This window comes from Neomonachus schauinslandi, chromosome 6 (genome assembly GCF_002201575.2).
Source record: "Neomonachus schauinslandi chromosome 6, ASM220157v2, whole genome shotgun sequence".
In the NCBI taxonomy this organism is placed as follows: domain Eukaryota; kingdom Metazoa; phylum Chordata; class Mammalia; order Carnivora; family Phocidae; genus Neomonachus; species Neomonachus schauinslandi.
This window is the reverse complement of record NC_058408.1, coordinates 85,663,884-85,686,297: the sequence shown is the minus strand read 5'-3', so window position 1 is coordinate 85,686,297 and position 22,414 is coordinate 85,663,884. Positions and strand designations below refer to the sequence as shown.

At 38.4% G+C, this 22,414-nt stretch overlaps 1 protein-coding gene across 1 annotated transcript in view; it reads right to left on the bottom strand.

The window, feature by feature from the left end:
• The window catches only part of TTC13 (tetratricopeptide repeat domain 13), a 91,020-nt gene that overhangs the window by 22,201 nt on the left and 46,405 nt on the right, over positions 1-22,414 (bottom strand). The window contains 3 exon segments of the mRNA XM_044916465.1: positions 12,809-12,965; positions 14,898-15,072; positions 15,351-15,492. Coding sequence (XP_044772400.1) covers positions 12,809-12,965; positions 14,898-15,072; positions 15,351-15,492 — 474 coding nt within the window.

The window sequence follows — 22,414 nt, the reverse complement described above, 5'->3', positions numbered from 1 at the left end:
AGGTTGCAAGTACCTTTTCAGAGTTCAGGCTTAGCTATTCATGGTTTATGGCATCCCTTGTCAAACAGTAGTTCTTAGGTTCAATGTAGTCCAATTTATTAGTCTTTCTAAGGTCTACACTTTGTGTGTCTTAAGAAATCCTTTTCTACCTTAAAATTAAGAAACTATTCACTTCTATTTTCTCTTAAACTTTAAAAAAATTTGCGATTCATATTTAAGATTTTCATCCGTCTGGAACTGGATCACAACTACACCATCATAAAAATCAATTTTGTTTTTATCCATATGACAACCTAATTGTAGCATTCCCACTGGATGAGATCCTCTCCAATCTACGGTCCACCTTTGTCATTTATCTAGGCTCTCCAGATAAATGCTTCTAAGCTCTCTACTATGCTCCTTTGGTCCACCTGGGTATCCCCGCACCAATACCAACCACTCTGTCTTCATGACTATCTGAAATCTTGCTGTCTGCTAGAATAAGAAACCTTCATGATGATGATAAGAAACATCATCGTCTTCAGGAGTATCCTGATTACTCTTGGTCCTTTGTTCTTCCATACAATTGAGAGAATTAGCTTATCAAGTTCCTCAAAAAAATGTTGGGATTTGGAATGGCATTTTATTGAATCCACAATTAATTTGCAGAGAATTGACCCATTGATATTATTGAACTTCTTATTCTTGAACAGTATTTCTATTTGTTTTCTGTCAGTAACTTTCTTTTTTTTTTTTAAAGATTTTATTTATTTATTTGAGAGAGAGAGAATGAGAGACAGAGAACATGAGATGGAGGAGGGTCAGAGGGAGAAGCAGACTCCCTGCCGAGCAGGGAGCCCGATGCGGGACTCGATCCCAGGACTCCAGGATCATGACCTGAGCCGAAGGCAGTCGCTTAACCAACTGAGCCACCCGGGCGCCCCTCCGTCAGTAACTTTCAATAATGTTTTATAATGATTTCCATACAGGTTTTGTACAACATTTGTAAGATATATTCCTAAGTATTTATTGCTATTATAAATGGTACTCTTGTTTGTTGCTAGTATACAAAATGCAAATGAATTTTATAAGTATATTAATCACAATCCCACCTTGCTAAACGTACCATTTCTTATAATTTGTTTGTAGATTTGGGGGGGGTTTTTTGTAAAAAAAAAATCATATGAATTGCAAATCTATATAACTTTGATTTTTCTTCTGTTATGCACTGTCTAGAACCTCTACTTCACTGCTGAAGAGAAGCAATGATTTCAGGCTTTTTGGTCTTGTTCCTGATTTTATTTTTATTTTCATTTATTTATTTACTTACTGCTCCTGATTTTAATGTGATTATATCTAACACTTCATTAATTAAAATGATGTTTGCTACAGGTTTCCAATAGTTAACCATTTATCAGGCTAAGGAAACACAGCAGTCCTAGCCTCCCAACCACTCTTCACTTTTTGCAGTTTCAGTTACCTGAGGTGCTCTGCAGTCCAAAAATATCAAATAAAAAATTCCAAAAATAAACAATAAGTTTTAAATTGCATATAGCTTTTATTATATATATTGCTGTAATTGTTCTTTTTTTTTTTTTTTAAGATTTTATTTATTTATTTGACAGAGAGAGAGAGACAGCCAGAGAGGGAACACAAGCAGGGGGAGTGGAACAGGGAGAAGCAGGCTCCCGGCTGAGCAGGGAGCCCGATGCGGGGCTTGATCCCAGGATCCTGGGATCACGACCTGAGCCGAAGGCAGATGCTTAACAACTGAGCCACCCAGGCGCCCCTCTATTTTATTATTAGTTCCCATTGTTAATCTCTTACTGTGCCTACTTTATAAGTCACACTTTATCACCGGTATATATGTACGGGAAAAGACGTGGTACAGCTGGCCCAAACAGTGCCGGTGTTGGAAGCATGGGATGCTGACCTCCACTGCCCTGCAGTTGAAAATCTGTGTGTAACTCTTGATTCCCCCAAAACTTAACTACTAACAGCCTACTGTTGACTGGAAGCTTAACAATAACAAAAACAGTTGATTAACACATACTTTGTATGTTGTATGTATTGTACACAGTGTTCTTAAAATAAACTAAGCTAGAGAAAACAAAACATTAAGAAAATCATAGGAAGAGAAAATACATTTATAATACTCTATGGTATTTACCAAAAAAAATCCACATAAAAGTGGATCTGTGCAGTTCAAACCCACGTTGTTCAAGGGTCAACTGTACTCATAGGGTTCGGTACTATCCACAGTCTCAGGCATCCACTGGGGGTCTTGAGACATATCCCCCACACATAAGGGGGGACTATTGTACTTTGGCCTTCCAGCTTGCTAAGAGTTTTAAAGTGTAAATGGTTATTTTTTTTCTACTTGTTTTTCTGTATCTGTTGGAATAATTAATGTGGTTTTTCTCCTTTAATCTACCAACTGGCAATTATATTTATACATTTTCTGAAGTTAGATCACCTTTTTATTCCTAGGAAAAACCCAATTTGGTATGATACTATCTTTCTTATATACAGATGAATTTGGATTTTGTTTAGGATTCTTAATCCACACTTAAGAGTAAGAACGGCCTCTAATTTTCCTTTCATGTGCAATCTTTATCAGCTTTGGTATCATTGTTATACTGACCTTACAAAATGATTTAGAAATATTACCTTCTATTCTCCTGAAAGTTTGACAGAACACTTCTGTGATACCATTTGGGCTTGGTGATTTTGGGGTATGTGTGTGTGTGTGTGTGTCTGTGTGTGTGTGTTGTGTGTGTAAGTGGGGATATTTTTAAATACCAATTCAATACCTTTAATAATCATAGAACTATTCAGGCTTTTTACTTCTTCTCAAGTCAGTTTGATAAATTATGATTTTCTAGGAATTAGTCTATTTTTTTAAAAGATTTTATTTATTTATTTCACAGAGAGAGAGAGACAGCAGAATCAGGGAGAGTGGCAGGTAGATAGAGAAGCAGGCTCCCCGCTGAGCAAGGAGCCTGATGTGGGGGCTCCATCCCAGAACCCTGGGATCATGACCTGAGCTGAAGGCAGACTCTTAACCAACTGAGCCACCAAGGCGCCCCAGTCTATTTATTTTTTTGTGTTTAAATTTATTTGCATGCAAATTTTCATGGCATTCTGAGCATTTTAATATCTGTTCATCTGTGGTTATATCTCTTTTTAGCATTTCTAATAGTTTGAGCTTTTTAGTTACTTTCATTAAAAAAAAATCAATCTCACCAGAAATTTTATATTAGTAAAAAAAGACAAAAGTTTGACTTTGAAGAAAGTCTGTTTTATATTTAATTTTCATTAATTTCTCCCTTTGGCCTTATTTTCCCTCCTTTCTGCTTTCTTTGTTGTTTTCCCTACTCCTTTATTTTTATACCTACCTATTGACTTTTTTTCCAGTATAACATTTAAAGACATTAATGGGACACCTGGGTGGCTCAGTCGGTTAAGCGGCCGCCTTCGGCTCAGGTCATGATCCCAGGGTCCTGGGATCAAGTCCCACATCAGGCTCCTTGCTTGGCAGGGAGCCTGCTTCTCCCTCTGCCTGCTTCTCCCCCTGCATGTGTTCTGTCTCTCTCTCTGACAAATAAATAAATAAAGTCTTAAAAAAAAAAAATAAAGACATTAATGTTTCTTACAATATTGATCTTGCTGTATTCCACAAGTGTTGGTATGTGGAGTTTTCATCTTTTTTCATTTTTAAAGCATATTCAAATTTCCACTGTAGATTTCATCTTTAATCCACATTTTAATTATGTCTGCTTTCTAATTTCCAAATAAGGAGGATTTTTTTTCCTTATATGTATGTTTAATTATACTGTGGTCAATTATGACACCACTTATTTGAAATGTATTTAAATATGCATAGTAGGTGGTCAGCCTTTATAAATGACCTAAGTGTACTTGAAAAGAATATGTATTCTTTGATTATTGGGTACACAGTTCTATAGTAAACTAAAAGTTTGTTAATTATGTTGTTCTAATAGTCTAAATCCTTACTAGTTTTTGGTGTCTGACTTACCAAAAATTAGAATCTCTCATTAGGATACTGAATTTATTGATTTCTGTGTATTTCTATCAATTTTTAAAGTTACTTTTATTAGGTGTATATAAGTTTAGATTTATATCTTTCTGGTGATTTGAACTTCTGTCCTTATGTAGTAATAATCTTTGTTACCAGTAATTTAAAAAAATTTTAGGGGCACTCAGTCAGAGCATCTGACTCTTGGTTTCAGCTCAGATCATGATCTCAAGTTGTGAGATTGAGCTGTCGGGCTCTGCAAGAGCGGAGTCTACTTGAAATTCTCTCCCTATCTCCCTCTGCCCCTCCACCCGCTCACACACACTCTCTAAAATAAATAAATCTTAAAAAAAAAAATAGGGTTACCTGGGTGGCTCAGTTGGTCAAGCATCTGTCTTTGGCTCAGGTCATGATCCTGGGGTCCTGGGATCAAGTCCCATGTCAGGCTCCCTGCTCAGTGGGGAGCCTGCTTCTCCCTCTCCCTTGCCCCTCCCCACTGTTCATACTCTCTTTTGCTCAATCTCTCAAATAAATAAAACCTTTAAAAAATAAAATTAAAATTAATTTAATAATTTTAAATCTATTAATATTGGAGGAGCAAGATGGCAGAGGAGTAGGAGACCTAAATTTGGTCCTCTCTCAGGAATTCAGCTAGATAGTTATCAAGCCATTCTGAACACCTACAAACTCAATAGGAGATCGAAGAAAAGAATAGTAGCAATTCTATGAACAGAAAAGCGATCACTTTCTGAAAGTCATATTCTATCCCTTCATTGTATTTAACCTTATTTTTTGTATATTTATAAGTTTTCCTTTCTTTAAAATTTTGGGATACAGTTTCTTCTAACAGACCAAAATATACCCTAAATCTAGTGGATGGCTTTGTTCTACTCTCTCGCCTGATCACATTCTTTTTTTCTTCTTCTTTCTTTTTTCAACCAACTTCTCATCAATTCCTTTTTTAAAATCTTTTTTTAATTTTCATCTTTACAGTCATATTCCATCCCTTCATCAGATTTACCCTTTTTTTTTTTAAAGATTTTATTTATTTATTTTGACAGAGGGAGACACAGCGAAAGAGGGAACACAAGCAGAGGGAGTGGGAGAGGGAGAAGCAGGCTCTCCACTGAGCAGGGAGCCTTATGTGGGGCTCAATCCCAGGGCCCTGGGATCATGACCTGAGCCGAAGGCAGACACTTTACAACTGAGTCACCCGGGCGCCCCTACCCTTATTTTTGTATACATAAAAGTTTTTCTTTCTTTAAAATTTTGGGAGGCAGTTTCTTCTAACAGACCAAAATATACCCAAAATCTAGTGTGTGGCTCTCTTCTATTCACCAGCCTGATCATATTCTCTCTCTCTTTTTTTTTTCCTTTCTTCTCCCCTCCAGTTTTGGGTCCCTCCTGATTTGTTTAGTGTATATTTTTCTGGGGTCGTTGCTACCCTTTTAGCATTTTGTTCTCTCATTCATCTATTCTTCTCTGGGAAAAATGACAAAATGGAAAAACTCACTTCAAAAAAAAAGAGCAAGAGGCAGTACTGACTGCCAGGGACCTAATCAATACGGACATTAGTAAGATGTCAGAACTTGAGTTCAGAATGATGATTATAAATACACAAGCTGGGCTTGAAAAAAGCATAGAAGGTACTAGAGAATCCCTTTCTGGAGAAATAAAAGAACTAAAATCTAACCAAGTTGAAATCAAAAAGGTATATTAATGAGGTGTAATCAAAAATGGAGGCTCTAACTGCTAGGATAAATGAGGAAGAAGAGAGAATTAGTGATATAGAAGACCAAATGATGGAGAATAAAGAAGCTGAGAAAAAGAGAGATAAACAACCACTGGATCACGATGGGAGAAATCGAGAGATAAGTGATACCGTAAGACAAAACAATATTAGAATAATTGGGATCCCAGAAGAAGAAGAAAGAGAGAGAGGGGCAGAAGGTATACTGGAGCAAATTATAGGGGAAAACTTCCCTAATTTGGGGAAGGAAACAGGCATCAAAATCCAGGAGGCAAAGAGAACCCCCTCAAAAATCAATAAAAACAGGTCAACACCCCGACATCTAATAGTAAAACTTACAAGTCTCAGCAACAAAGAGATAATCCTGAAAGCAGCTCGAGACAGGAGGTCTGTAACCTACAATGGTAGAAACATTAGATTGGCAGCAGACCTATGCCAGAAAGGACTGGCATGATATATTCAGGGCACTAAACAAGAAAAATATGCAGCCAAGAATACTATATCCAGCTAGGCTGTCACTGAAAATAGAAGGAGAGATAAAAAGCTTCCAGGACAAACAAAAACTAAAAGAATTTGCGAATGCCAAACCAACCCTACAAGAAATATTGAAAGGGATCCTCTAAGCAAAGAGAGAGCCTAAAAGTAACGTAGACCAGAAAGGAACACAGACAATATACAGTAACAGTCACCTTACAGGCAATACAATGGCACTAAATTCATATCTTTCAATAGTTACCCTGAATGTAAATGGGCTAAATACCCCAATCAAAAGACACAGGCTATCAGATTGGATAAAAAAAAAAAGACCCATCGATATGCTGTCTGCAAGAGACTCATTTTAGACCCAAAGACACTTCCAGATTTAAAGTGAGGGGTGGAAAACCATTTACCATGCTAATGGACATCAAAAGAAAGCTGGGGTGGCAATCCTTATATCAGACAAATTAGATTTTAATCCAAAGACTATAATAAGAGATGAGTAAAGACACTATATCATACTTAAAGGGTCTATCCAACAAGAAGGCCTAATAATTTTAAATATCTATGCCCCTAACATGGGAGCAGCCAATTATATAAGCCAATTAATAACAAAATCAAAGAAACACATCGACAATAATACAATAATAGTAGGGGACTTTAACACCCACCTCATTGAAAGGGACAGATCATCTAAGCAAAAGATCAACAAGGAAATAAAGGCTTTAAATGACACACTGGACCAGATGGACTTCACAGATATATTCAGAACATTCCATCCCAAAGCAACAGAATACACATTCTTCTCTAGAGCACATGGAACATTCTCCAGATAGATCACATCCTGGGTCACAAATCAGGTCTCAACCGGTACTAAAAGATTGGGATCATTCCCTGCCTATTTTCGGACCACAATGCTTTGAAACTAGGACTCCAACCAAAAGAGGAAAGTTGGAAAGAACCCAAATACATGGAGGCTAAAGAGCATCCTACTAAAGAATGAATGGGTCAACCAGGAAATTAAAGAATTTTAAAAAATCATGGAAACAAATGAAAATAAAAACACAACTGTTCAAAATCTTTGGGATGCAGCAAAGAGGTAAGTATATACCAATACAAGCGTTTCTCAAGAAACAAGAAAGGTCTCAAAATATACAACCTAACCCTACACCTAAAGGAGCTGGAGAAAGAACAGCAAATAAAGGCTAAACCCAGCAGGAGAAGAGAAATAATAAAGATCAGAGCAGAAATCAATGAAATAGAAACCAAAAGAACAGTAGAACAGATCAATGAAACTAGGAGCTGGTTCTTTGAAAGAATTAATAAGATTAATAAACCCCTGGCCAGACTTATCAAAAAGAAAAGAGAAAGGACCCAAATAAATAAAATCATGAATGAAAGAGGAGAGATCAGAACCAACACCAAAGAAATACAAACAATTATAAGAACATATTATGAGTAACTATATGCCAGCAAATTAGATGACCTGGAAGAAATGGATGCATTCCTAGAGACGTATAAACTACCAAAACTGAACCAGGAAGAAACAGAAAACCTGAACAGACCCATAACCAGTAAGGAAACTGAAGCAGTCATCAAAAATCTCCCAACAAACAAGAGCCCAGGGCCAGATGGCTTCCCAGGGGAATTCTACCAAACATTTAAAGAAGAATGAATACCTTTTCTTCTGAAACTGTTCCAAAAAATAGAAATGGAAGGAAAACTTCCTAAGTCATTGTATGAGGCCAGCATTACCTTGATCCCAAACCCAGACAAATACCCCATCAAAAGGGAGAATTACAAACCAATATCCCTGATGAATATGGATGCAAAAATTCTCACCAAAATAGTAGCCAATAGGATCCAACAGTACATTAAAAGGATTATTCACCACGACCAAGTAGGATTTACTCCTGGGCTGCAAGGTTGGTTCAACATCCACAAATCAATGTGATACAATACATTAATAAAAGATAGAACAAGAACCATATGATACTCTCCGCAGATGCAGAAAAAGCATTTGACAAAGTACAGCATCCTTTCTTGATTAAAACTCTTCACAGAGGGTACATACCTCAATATCATAAAAGCCATCTATGAAAAACCTACAGCAAATATCATTCTCAATGGGGGAAAACTGAGAGCTTTCCCCCTAAGGTCAGGAACATGGCAGGGATGTCCACTATTATCACTGCTATTCAACATAGTACTAGAAGTCCTAGCCTCAGCAATCAGACAACAGAAAGAAATAAAAGGCATCCGAATTGGCAAAGAAGAAACCAAACTCTCACTCTTGCAGATGATATGATACTTTATGTGGAAAACCCAAAAGACTCCACCCCAAAACTGCCAGAACTCATACAGGAATTCAGTAAAGTGGCAGGATATAAAATCAACCCACTAAAGTCAGTGGCATTTCTATACATCAACAACAAGATAGAAGAAAGAGAAATTAAGGAGTTGATCTCATTTACAATTGCACCCAAAACCATAAGATACCTAGGAATAAATCTAACCAAAGTGGCAAAGAATCTGTACTCAGAAAACTGTAGAATAACTCATGAAAGAAATTGAGGAAGACACGAAGAAATGAAAAAATGTTCCATGCTCATGGATCGGAAGAACAAATATTGTGAAGATGTCAATGCTACCTAGAGCAATCTACACATTTAATGCAATCCCTATCAAAATACCATCAACTTTTTCCAAAGAAATGGAACAAATAATCCTAAAATTTGTATGGAACCAGAAAAGAACCCGAATAGCCAGAGGAATGTTGAAAAGGAAAAGCAAAGCTGGCGGCATCACAATTCTGGACTTCAAGCTCTATTACAAAGCTGTAATCATCAAAACAGTATGGTAATGGCACAAAAACAGACACATAGATCAATGGAACAGAATAGAGAGCCCAGAAATGGACCCTCAACTCTGTGGTCAACTAATCTTCGACAAAGCAGGAAAAAACATGCAATGGAAAAAAGACAGTCTCTTCAACAAATTGTGTTGGGAAAATTGGACAGCCACATGCAGAAGAATGAAACTGGACCATTTCCTTACACCACACACAACAATAGACTCAAAATGGATGATAGACCTAAATGTGAGGCAGGAATCCATCAAAATCCGAGAGGAGAACACAGGCAGCAACCTCCTCAACCTCAGCCGCAGCAACTTCTTCGAGAAACATCACCAATGGCAAGGGAAGCAAGGGCAAAAATGAGCTTTTGGCACTTCAGCAAGATAAAAAGCTTTTGCACAGTAAAGGAAATAGTCAACAAAACCAAAACACAACCGACAGAATGGAGAAGGTCTTTGCAAATGACATATCAGATAAAGGGCTAGTATCCAAAATCTATAAAGAACTTATTAAACTCAACACCCAAAGAACAAATGATCCAATCAAGAAATGGGCAGAAGACATGAACAGACATTTCTGCAAAGAAGACATCCAAATGGCCTACAGATACATGAAAAAGTGCTCAACATCACTTGGCATCATGGAAATACAAATCAAAACCTCAGTGAGATACCACCTCACACCAGTCAGAATGGCTAAAATTAACAAGTCAGGAAACGACAGATGTTGGTGAGGATGTGGAGAAAGGGGAACCCTCCTCCACTGTTGGTGGGAATGCAAGCTGGTGCAGCCACTCTGGAAAACAGTATGGAGGTTGAAAATAGAGCTACCCTACGACCCAGCAATTGAACTACTGGGTACTTACCCCAAGATACAAATGTAGTGATCTGATGGGGCACATGCACCCCAATGTTTATAGCAGCAATGTCCACAATAGCCAAACTATGGAAAGAGCCTAGACGTCGATCAACAGATGAATGGATGAAGAAGCTGTGGTATACACACACACACACACACACACACACACACACACACACACAGGAATATTATGCAGCCATCAAAAAAATGAAATCTTGCCATTTGGAACGACATAGATGGAAGTAGAGGGTATTATGGTAAGCGAAATAAGTCAATCAGAGAAGGACAATTATCATATGATCTCACTGATATGAGGAATTTGAGAAACAAGACAGAGGATCATAGGCGAAGGGAGAGAAAAATGAAACAAGATGAAACCAGAGAGGGAGACAAACCAAAAGAGACTCTTAATCTCAGGAAACAAACAGAGTTGCTGGAGTGGAGGGGGTGGGAGGGATGGGGTGGCTGGGTGATGGACATTGGGGAGGGTATGTGCTATGGTGAGCGCTGTGAATTGTGTAAGACTGAAGAATCACAGACCTGTACCCCTGAAACAAATAATACATTATATGTTAATAAAAAAATAATAAAATAAAATAAAAATAAATAAATCTATTAATATTAATACCTACATCAGGATTCTTTTAGTGTTTCCCAAGTAGAACTTTTTCCATACCTTTACTTTCAATTTTTGTGTCCTTATGCATTACGTGCCCCTTGTAAAAAGCATTTAACTGGATTTTTAAAACATTCCAATCTAACTATGTCTGTCTTTTGACATTTAGTCCATTTAGATATATTGTCATTATTAATATGTCTGGATTATTTCAACCTATTCTTATTTTTTTTCTTTTTATTTGTACCACTTTTTTAATGCCTCCCTTCCAGTCCCCCCTTTTCTGGTTGATTTTAGATTTAACTTTTTTGTTTTGTTTTGTTTTGACTTTGCTACTAATATAGAAGCTATACACTTTGTTTCTAACTTTTAGTACTCACCCTAGATATTTTAAATATTTATGTATAACTTAAAGTTTTAACATAATATTTAACCCATATTCCCTTAGAATACTTAATTCTTGCTATCCCTCAACTTACTTGTTTTGTGCCCAGTATTTTATTTGTCCTTTTTATAAAACCCCCAATCAGATATTATTTTATATAGACAATGCTCTTTTAGACTTACCAATTTCTCATGCTTATCATTTTTCTTTTCTCAGTATTCCTTCTTGTATCTCAAATATTGCCTGAGATCAATTGCCTTTTTCTTTAATTACATGCCTTAGAAGTTTCTTTAGTGAATGGAAGGTGGTGGTTCAGTTTCTTATTATCTGAATATATATTTATTTGGTCTTTATTCATAAAAGATAGTTTTGTTGGGTATAGAATTCTAGGTTGAAAGTTTGTTTTTCTTTCAGCACTTTGCCATTTTGATGTTGAGAGGCTTACAGTCAGTCCAATTATTGACCTTAAGTAGGTGATAAGATTTTTTTTTTCTATTTAAAAAATTTTTTCTCCTTATGTGTTCTCCTGTTACTTAAGATGTGTCTGGATTTGCCATTTATCTTGCTTTTTAAAAAAATCTGTAGATCTAGGTTTCCTTAATTCTGGGAAATTGTTAGCCACTAGGTCTTCAAAAATTGCCTCTCCTCCATTCTCTCCTCCCAAGATTTCATCTTGATATATGCTAGACATTCTTATTATCTTCCACATCTTCTCTCTCTCATGTTTTCTAATGCCTGGATTCTCTGTGCTACGTTCTAGATAATTCCTAATGCTCTATCTTCCACTCCTGCAATTTTCTCTGTTATGTCTAATTTGCTATTTAGCTTACATACTGAATTCTTTATTTCAGTGATTATATTTTCTATTCCTAAAGCTTCCAATTTATTTTTAATCTGCCTGGTCATTTTTAATAATCTCTTATTTCTTGCTCATGTTTGTGATTTCTTCATAGTTTCTTTAAACATTTCATTTGGAGTTAGAGAGTGTATTCAACAATTCCAATATCTGAAGTCCTTGAGAGTTTAAATCTGTTGTTTGTTATTTCTGTTGATTTTCACATATGATTTTGGTGATCTTGGTTTTTGATTCTCATACTAATGATCTTAATCTGTGGGAATACTTGGACCCCCAAACTGGCACTACTATCTTCTCAGGCAGGATCTGTATTTGCTCTTATTGAGATCCTGTGAATATGGTCCTCCAATATGGAACCACTTCAGCTCCTTAAAAAAGCTCAGCAAACCCATCTCGCTTATGCCTCAAGGCATTCCACTGCACTGGCTGTTAAATGCCCTCACCTCCAGGACACTTTCTTCCTTTCAAATGTGCCTATCATTCACCACTCTAGTTTGAATCTGTCCCCTGCTTTTCTTTCTCTTAGAGAGTGAGGGGATTGATCTTTGCAGATTTTCCTTAATTTTTAAGGCATTGCTAGACTCCCAGGAATTTCTATCCTAGATCTAATTGTTTTGTAATCAGATAGCCCTTTAGTCATAATGCAACAGTAGTTGGCCAGCACTGTAATTTCAAATTTTTGGTTTTGAGTAATTTGTTTTAAAAGTAAACGGTAATAGTAATGTATATCAACAACGGCCAATAAGTACATCTGAAGTTTGAAGGTTGCATAAAATTAGCAGGAAGATCGGGCTAGAAGTAAAGGTGATATCCAAAGGTAAGTTTCAATGTACCTTATAAACTAAAAGAAATATCTGCAGACATACCAAATCCAAAAATAAATTCCTAAGAAACATGGATAGGAAGCCATTTACTGAGCAAGAGTTATCAGGATGAGCTTATAGCTCAGCCTAAAAAAGCAAAAAAGGTTGTTTTCATTTAAAGCACTTACTTTATGTGGGGTTGCAACCCTGGCTGCTCTTCATAGTCTTCTATGAGGAAAGGCAGATTTTTAGCCCAGTGGTCTTTAAAGCTTCCAGGCAGATCCACGTCAATGTTATATTCCGTAAGAGGAGTATCAAGGTGTGCGTGAAGATATCGAGAATACTCTGCAGATAGGAGACGAGATCTGACACACCCAAATATTGCTAAAGAAATCTTTTTTATTGCTGGTTGCCATACAAATACTTTGTAACAAAGCGTTAATTCCAAGAATTCCAAGAACTCTAAGAATTCTAAATGGAGACTCCAAACTGTAGTAAGTCACTATTATTATATGATACAGGGTAACTCAAAATACCAAGATCGAACATAAGCCAGTCAATCTGGGTCCCACTTTAGCTAAGTTTCAATCATTTTTCCATGAACAGCACCAAAGATCTTACTTTTTAGTTGCAGAATCTGAGAAGCCAAGTTCAGTGTCAGACAGAGCCTGGTTCTCTGTCAACTGATATGAATCAACTATGTATTGATTACATCAATACAATAGTTGATATTCTGTAGAGATAAGCCTGCTTGAGATTCTTTCTCTCCCTCTCCCTCTTCTCCCGCCCCCACTGCTCGTGCTTGTGCACACACTCTCTCAAAAAAGAAAAATAAAAGTATAAAATGTGGCCAAAGTGACCGAGAAATCGTATTTTAAATTTTAATCTAATTAATCTAAATGTAAAAATTGATATTTGAGTCAATTATTAGAAAACTTCAGAATGTTTGGAACAACTCACATATATGAATCTACTCTTTCAACTTTAAATTTTATGAAACAAGACTTCAAATTAAGAATTTCCAATGAAAATTTAACATCCTAACTGAGATGTAAGTATAAAGATGTACTATCAGTATAAAATACACATCAGATTTCAAAGACTTGGTACAAAAAAAATAATGTAAGATACCTAATGATATTAATGAATAGTGTTTTCATATTAATTATATGTTGAACTGATATCATGCATATGTCAAGTCAAATAAAATGTATTATTAAAATTAATTCCACATGATTATTTTTACTTTTCTTGTGGCTACTAGAAACTTACAACTCCAGGGCTCATAATTTTTTACAGTTGGACAGTACTGGCATGAGAGGGTTAATGATGATAAAGGAAAGAGCAGAAGAGGAAGTAAAGGTTTGTGCTCTGCATGAACAATAAAAATATTATCATGATGAGCACTGAGAATGTACAGAATTATTGAATCATTATATTGTGTGCCTGAATCAAATATAACACTAAATGTTAATTGTACTTCAATTAAAAAATCGATTTGAAACAAAACAAAACAAAAAAAACAACCAAAAAATGCCATTACGTATGGCAGAGAAAAAGTGAGACTCTGACAAACCAAAGATAGCTTAAAGATTGGCTTTCTTCCTCATCCCAACTGAATGTCTCCAAAGTATGTGAGAATTGTGATATGAAGGAATGACAGATCAAAGATACCAAGTTTACATTTAACAGTAAAAACCTCAGAAAATGTTACTTTCCTCTGACTCCTAGGTCTCTAGACAAGATGTGATGAGACACATCGATACCCAGATGACTGTCACTTTCAGCTCAAAATAGGTTTTCCTGACTTGAGTAAAATATTTTTAACTTAAAAAAGAAAAAATATGTAGGCAGTGGGAAAGTATTGGACCAATCTTTAGAAGACAGGGGCCCAGGAACACCTGGGTGGCTGTCAGTTAAGTGTCTGCCTTCAACTCAGGTCATGATCCCAGGGCCCTGGGATCGAGTCCCACATCAGGCTCCTTGCTCAGCAGTGAGCCTGCTTCTCCCTCTGCCTGCCACTCCCCCTGCTCCTGCTCTCTCTAAATAAAAATATAAAATCTTATAAAAAATATTTAAAAAAAAATAGAAGAGGGGCCCTATCCAATCCAGGTACCGCCGCTAACCAAGGAGGGGGGGTGGGGGTGGGGGCTATGATCAAGCTACCTCGCGTCTTCGAGACTCAGCTGTCTCCTACGGAACATAAGAGAGACAAGCAGTATGATTTCTGCAGCTCTGAGCATTAAAATAAAATGACTGAGCCATTTTGTGACTTACCTCGGAGATATTTCACTTTCAGATACTCTGGGCTAGCCTTCTGGCCCGGGAGAGGATCATTTAGCATGACTTTAGTCTGTGCTTTTATTCCTTCATAGAACTGTCCCATGGCAACATGGCTGAGCCCTTTCATGTACTGGCACACCTCATTATAGGGCTCGAGCTGCAGACACCGCTGACGCGGAAGGAGAAAATGCTCTATTAGTATCAGTACAGTCGCGGATGAGCTTTAAGTGCTTTATTCTTCAGTCTGGAGTTGGAAAGTTTTCCCTCCAGGCTAAATCACACCAAATACATGCTCTGTAAAGTAGTCTTTAAGACATGGCAATTGTTTTCTTTCTTTTTGTTAAGGTGTAAACACTCTTCCTGGCCCTCCTCCCTATTCATCCCACTCAAGGTCACCGAAGAACAATCCGAGAGCTGTTTCGGTGTTTCTCACTTAGGGATGCCCACCTTGAAGTTTTTCAGGGCTTCCTGCAGGCTGCCATGGTGATAAAGCATCGTTCCCCGAAGCTGCAGGGTCTGCACATGATTTTGGTTGAGCAACAGTGCCTTCTGAAAGCTCTCGGTGGCAGCTTCGAAATTGCCCAGTTCTCTAGGTATTTAACAACAGTTATGAGCACAGTGCAGAACATTTCAGTGGACACAGAGAGTAAGTTAGCCTCAGATTACAGCCCCATATGTGAATCAGATAACTTGATGTGGATGTTCTTCTCTATTTTACCATTCTACAGTTCAGCTACATCCCACTTACTTTTTCTAAACTTTACCAGATTATAAGATAACCACAAAGCCCTTGAAAGTCTTTGAGGGAAAATGAATTTATTGATTTCCAAAGGCAAGTGCTTGTTCAAATCCTTTTCCCCCATTCATGAGCTTCCACCCATAAAAAACTGTGTAAATTTTAGTATTTAGATAAAACCATACTTCTTCTTTGGGAAAAAACAAAAAAACAACTATGTAGGTTACAATCATACACAGGGTCATCATTCGGAGGCTTAAAATTGTATATTTCTGTCACAGAAGTTACTCCACTTAAAATCTCGTAAATCATTTCATAATTTAAAATTTTTTTAAAAAGTATATTTTAGAGTTGTGATCATTTCAGAGTGGAAATGATTATTGCCAGCCTTCTTTTACATATTACATTTTTACAAATAATAAAAGCACCTTCAAAATGTCCCATGTGTCAATTTTCTGTAAATAATGAATATTTTTACATAATACAATACTCACTCATATTTCTATAGCACTTTACTAACTACTCTGGGTGCTTTCAAATCTGTTTTCAATGTATGTCCCCAACAATTCTGTGGGACAGCAAGGATAAAGGTCATCATTTAAACCCAAGACGAACTCAAAGACACTTTCTTCAAGTTAGTGTAAGAGAGCTTCTCCAACTACCACCATGAGATAAATAACCCCTTGAATTCAATCCTTCCCGAGTGAGGTGCCAACAGTTGAAGGGGATCTCGGTCACTGTGTCTTTTTTAACTTTCACAGAACCTTGCAAATGAGAACCCTGAAGCTCAGGGAAGTTAAGGACACACAAGTATGAAATGGGCAATCTAGAACTAGAACCAAATCTCCTGACTCCTGAATGCTGAGCGCCTTCTTTCATGCCATGCAATCTCCTTTTCGGGTCAGAGTGTAAAAATTGTTGAAAGCCAAAAGTCAGAGTAAGCTCTACTACTGGTCAGGGTAACACATGAAGTCAGGACACCAGAGTCTAGGCACAACTTCTCACTCCTGATACAGATGCATAGTAACTATATCAAAATCAATCATACTGATGATAGGGATGCAGCATAATTTTCCATCCCTTTAATCTAGGAATCTTCAAATGATCACAGTAATGTGGGAATTAACCTTACTTATCACCTAGAAAAGCACCAGTATCTATGACTCAACAGTGTATAATGCCACTATTCAAAACAATAACCCTTGGGAGAGGGGGGAAAGATGGCGGAGGAGTAGGGGACCCTATTTCAACTGGTCCCCGGAATTGAGCTGGCTATCTACCAGACCACTCTGAGCACCCAAGAAACCAGCCTGAGATGTAAGAAGATCTGGATCTCTACAAACAGAATATCGCAGGCGGTTGGTTTTGAGGTACAAAGTGGAGAGCCGTGATTCCGCAGGCAGATATCAGAGGATAAACGGCGGCGGGAGGGTGCCTGGCCCTGGGGATCCTACACCGCCGGTGAGTGACAGCCTCGCGCCCTGGGGACCAGGCACAGACTCGCAGACCGGTAGCGGCGGGGAAAGGACTCTAGGGCAGCCCCCGGGGCGGAAACGCGGAGCGGCAGGGTCGCGCTGGCGAACTGCAGCTCCAGGACAGAAACCCGGAGCGATGGGGTTGCACGCGCGTGAACTGGGAGCGGCTGGCGGTTTTAGAAGCAAAAAGGGCAGAGATGGGCCCCGACCTGGAGGCAGGACTGGGAGCGCTGTGGAGGGGCGCACAACCCAGGACGCTGCAGTTTATAGCAGCACGGACAGAAACGGAGACAGTGTGGCCTGGAGAGCTCACTGAAGAACAGACTGTAGTCTCTCTGCTCTGAGGCAGAGGGTTGGAAATGGTCTCTTCTGCTCTGACTCGTGGAAGAGACGCAAAAAGCCGCCAGGGAAAGGCGCCAGAGAACAAAAGCCCCAAAAACTGATTCCCGCTGAGCCCATCCCCCGCCACAGGGGGGCAGGGCAACTCTGCCCAAACAGAGTTGCCGGAGTAACAGCGCGGCAGGCCCCTCCCACAGAAGACAGACTGGGAAAACAGGAGGCAAGCAACCCTAAGGTCCCAAGAAAACAGGTGCATCTTGCTTGGGTTCTGGTCAATAATTTGGACTCTATACATTCCCTCAAACACCCATCAACAGAATGACTAGGAGGAGGAGCCCCCAAAATAGAAAAGACTCAGAGATTACTACTTATGCTGCAGATTTACAAATGGATAGATATAACCAAGATGTCGGAGATGGAATTCAGGCTAGCAATTGTGAAGGCAATGGATAGAATGGAGAAATCAATTAATGGCAACACAGAGTCTCTAAGGGCAGAAATAAAAGGTGAATTGGCAGAACTTAAAAATGCTATCAATGTGAGGCGCCTGGGTGGCTCAGTCCGTTAAGAGTCTGCCTTCAGCTCAGGTCATGATCCCAGGGTCCTGGGATCGAGCCCCACATCGGGCTCCCTGCTCAGCTGAGAGCCTGCTTCTCCCTCTCCCTCTGCTGCTCCCCCTGCTTGTGCTCTCTCTCTCTCTCCCTGTCAAATAAATAAAATCTTAAAAAAAAAAAATGCTATCAATGAGATCCAATCCAATCTAGATAATCTAACAGCTAGGGTAACTGAGGCAGAAGAGAGAATAAGTGACCTGAAAGACAATATAATAGATAAAAAGGGAAAAGAGGAGGCCAGGGAAAAACAACTCAGAATCCATGAAAATAGAATCAGAGAAATAAGTGACACCACGAAGCGTTCCAATGTCAGAATAATTGGAATCCCGGAGGGAGTGGAGAGAGAGAGAGGACTAGAAGATGTATTTGAGCAAATCGTAGCTGAGAACTTCCCTAATCTGGGGAATGAAACAAACATTCGAGTCCTAGAGGCAGAGAGGACCCCTCCTAAGATCAAGGAAAACAGGCCAACACCCCGGCATGTAATAGTAAAACTTGCAAACCGTAGAACCAAGGAAACCATCTTAAGGGCAGTTAGGGGGAAGAGATTCCTTACTTACAGAGGGAGGAACATCAGAATAACGTCAGACCTATCCACAGAGACCTGGCAAGCCAGAAAGGCCTGGCAAGACATATTCAGGGTACTAAATGAGAAGAACATGCAGCCAAGAATACTTTATCCGGCAAGGCTGTCATTTAGAATGGATGGAGAGATGCAGAGCTTCCACGACCGGCAGAAACTAAAAGAATATGTGACCACTAAGCCGGCCCTGCAAGAAATATTAAGGGGGGGTTCTATAAAAGGAGAAAGACCCCAAGAGTGATATACAACAGAAATTTACAGGGACAATCTATAAAAACATCTTCACAGGCAACATGATGACAATTAAATCATATCTTTCAATAATCACTCTCAACATGAATGGCCTAAACACTCCCATAAAATGGCACAGGGTTGCAAATTGGATAAAAAGACAGGACCCAACCATATGCTGTCTACAAGAGACTCATTTTGAACCTAAAGATACATCCAGACTGAAAGTGAAGGGATGGAGATCCATCTTCCATGCCAGCGGACCTCAAAAGAAAGCTGGGGTAGCAATTCTTATATCAGACAAATTAGATTTTAAACTAAAGTCTGTAATAAGAGACACAGAAGGACACTATATCATTCTTAAAGGGTCTATCCAACAAGAAGATCTAACGGTTATAAATATCTATGCCCCCAACATGGGAGCAGCCATCTACATAAGCCAACTGTTAACCAAAATAAAGAGTCATATTGATAACAATACGTTAATTGTAGGAGACCTCAATACTCCACTCTCAGCAATGGACAGATCATCTAAGCAGAAAATCAACAAGGAAACAAGAGCTTTGAATGATACATTGGACCAGATGGACCTCATAGATATTTACAGAAAATTCCACCCTAAAACAACAGAATACTCATTCTTCTCGAGCGCACATGGAACTTTCTCCAGAATAGACCACATACTGGGTCACAAATCAGGTATCAACCGATACCAAAAGATTGAGATTATTCCCTGCATATTCTCAGACCACAATGCTCTAAAACTGGAACTCAATCACAAGAAAAAATTTGGCAGAAATTCAAACACTTGGAAGCTAAAGACCACTCTGCTCAAGAATGTTTGGGTCAACCAGGAAATCAAAGAAGAACTTAAACAATTCATGGAAATCAATGAGAACGAAAACGCATCGGTCCAAAACCTATGGGATACTGCAAAGGCGGTCCTAAGGGGGAAATACATAGCCATCCAAGCCTCACTCAAAAAAATAGAAAAATCCCGAATTCACCAACTAACTCTACACCTTAAAGAACTAGAGAAAAAGCAACAAACGACGCCTAAGCCACACATTAGAAGAGAAATAATTAAAATTAGAGCAGAAATCAAAGAATTAGAAACCAGAAACACAGTAGATCAGATCAACGAAACTAGAAGTTGGTTCTTTGAAAGAATTAATAAGATCAATAAACCACTGGCCAGACTTATCCAAAAGAAAAGAGAAAGGACCCAAATTAATAAAATTATGAATGAAAGGGGAGAGATCACGACTAACACCAAGGAAATAGAAACAATTATTAGAAATTATTATCAACAACTATATGCCAATAAACTGAGCAATGTGGATGAAATGGAGGCCTTCCCGGAAACCTATAAGCTGCCAAGACTGAAACAGGAAGAAATTGACAATCTGAATAGGCCAATAACCAGTAACGAGATTGAAGCAGTGATCAAAAACCTCCCAAAAAACAAGAGTCCAGGGCCTGATGGATTCCCTGAGGAATTCTACCAAACATTCAAAGAAGAAATAATACCTATTCTACTGAAGCTGTTTCAAAAAATAGAAACAGAAGGAAAACTTCCAAACTCATTCTATGAGGCCAGCATTACCTTAATCCCCAAACCAGGCAAAGACCCCATCAAAAAGGAGAATTTCAGATGGATATCCCTGATGAATATGGATTCCAAAATCCTCAACAAAATCCTAGCTAATAGGATCCAACAATACATTAAAAGGATCATCCACCACGACCAAGTGGGATTTATCCCCAGGATGCAAGGGTGGTTCAACGTTCGCAAATCAATCAATGTGATAGAACACATTAATAAGAGGAGGGAGAAGAACCATATGGTCCTCTCAATTGATGCAGAAAAAGCATTTGACAAAACACAACATCCTTTCCTGATTAAAACTCTCCAGAGTATAGGGATAGAGGGAACATTCCTCAAGTTCATAAAATCCATCTATGAAAAACCCACAGCGAATATCATCCTCAATGGGGAAAAGCTGAGAGCCTTTCCCTTAAGATCAGGAACACGTCAAGGATGCCCACTCTCACCACTACTGTTCAACATAGTACTAGAAGTCCTAGCAACAGCAATCAGACAACAAAAAGAAATAAAAGGTATTCAAATTGGCAGAGAAGAAGTCAAATTCTCTCTTTTCGCAGACGACATGATACTTTATGTGGAAAACCCAAAAGACTCCACCCCCAAATTACTAGAACTCATCCAGCAATTTAGTAATGTGGCAGGATACAAAATCAACACACAGAAATCAGTTGCTTTCTTATACACTAACAACGCAACTGTAGAAAGAGAAATTAGAGAAACGATTCCATTTACAATAGCACCAAACACCGTAAGATACCTCGGAATAAACCTAACCAAAGAGGTAAAGGATCTATACTCTAGAAACTACAAAACACTCATGAAAGAAATTGAAGACACAAAAAGATGGAAAAATATTCCATGCTCATGGATCAGAAGAATAAACATTGTTAAAATGTCTATGCTACCCAGAGCAATCTATACCTTCAATGCCATCCCAATCAAAATTCCAATGACATTTTTCAAATTGCTGGAACAAACAATCCTAAAATTTGTATGGAATCAGAAAAGACCCCGAATCGCCAAGGAAATGTTGAAAAAGAAAAACAAAGCTGGGGGCATCACGTTGCCCGATTTCAAGCTATATTACAAAGCTGTGATCACCAAGACAGCATGGTACTGGCACAAAAACAGACATATAGACCAATGGAACAGAATAGAGAACCCAGGTATGGACCCTCAACTCTATGGTCAAATAATCTTTGACAAAGCAGGAAAAAACATGCAATGGAAAAAAGACAGTCTCTTCAATAAATGGTGCTGGGAAAATTGGACAGCCCCATGCAGAAGAATGAAACTCGACCATTCTCTAACACCATTCACAAAGATAAACTCAAAGTGGATGAAAGACCTCCATGTGAGACAGGAATCCATCCAAATCCTAGAGGAGAACATAGGCAGTAACCTCTTTGACATCGGCCACAGCAACTTCTTTCAAGATACATCTCCAAAAGCTAGTGAAACAAAAGCAAGAATGAACTTTTGGGACTTCATCAAGATAAAAAGCTTCTGCACAGCAAAGGAAACAGTCAACAAAACAAACAGCAACCCACAGAATGGGAGATTTTTGCAAATTAAACTACAGATAAAGGGCTGGTATCCAAGATCTATAAAGAACTTCTCAAACTCAACACCCAGAAAACAAATAATCAAGTCAAAAAGTGGGCAGAAGATATGAACAGACACTTCTCTGAAGAAGACATACAAATGGCTAACAGACACATGAAAAAATGTTCATAATCATTAGCCATCAGGGAAATCCAAATCAAAACCACATTGAGATACCACCTTACACCAGTTAGAATGGCCAAAATGGACAGGGAAAGAAACAACAAATGTTGGAGAGGTTGTGGAGAAAGGGGAACCCTCTTACACTATTGGTGGGAATGCAAGTTGGTACAGCCACTTTGGAAAACAGTGTGGAGGT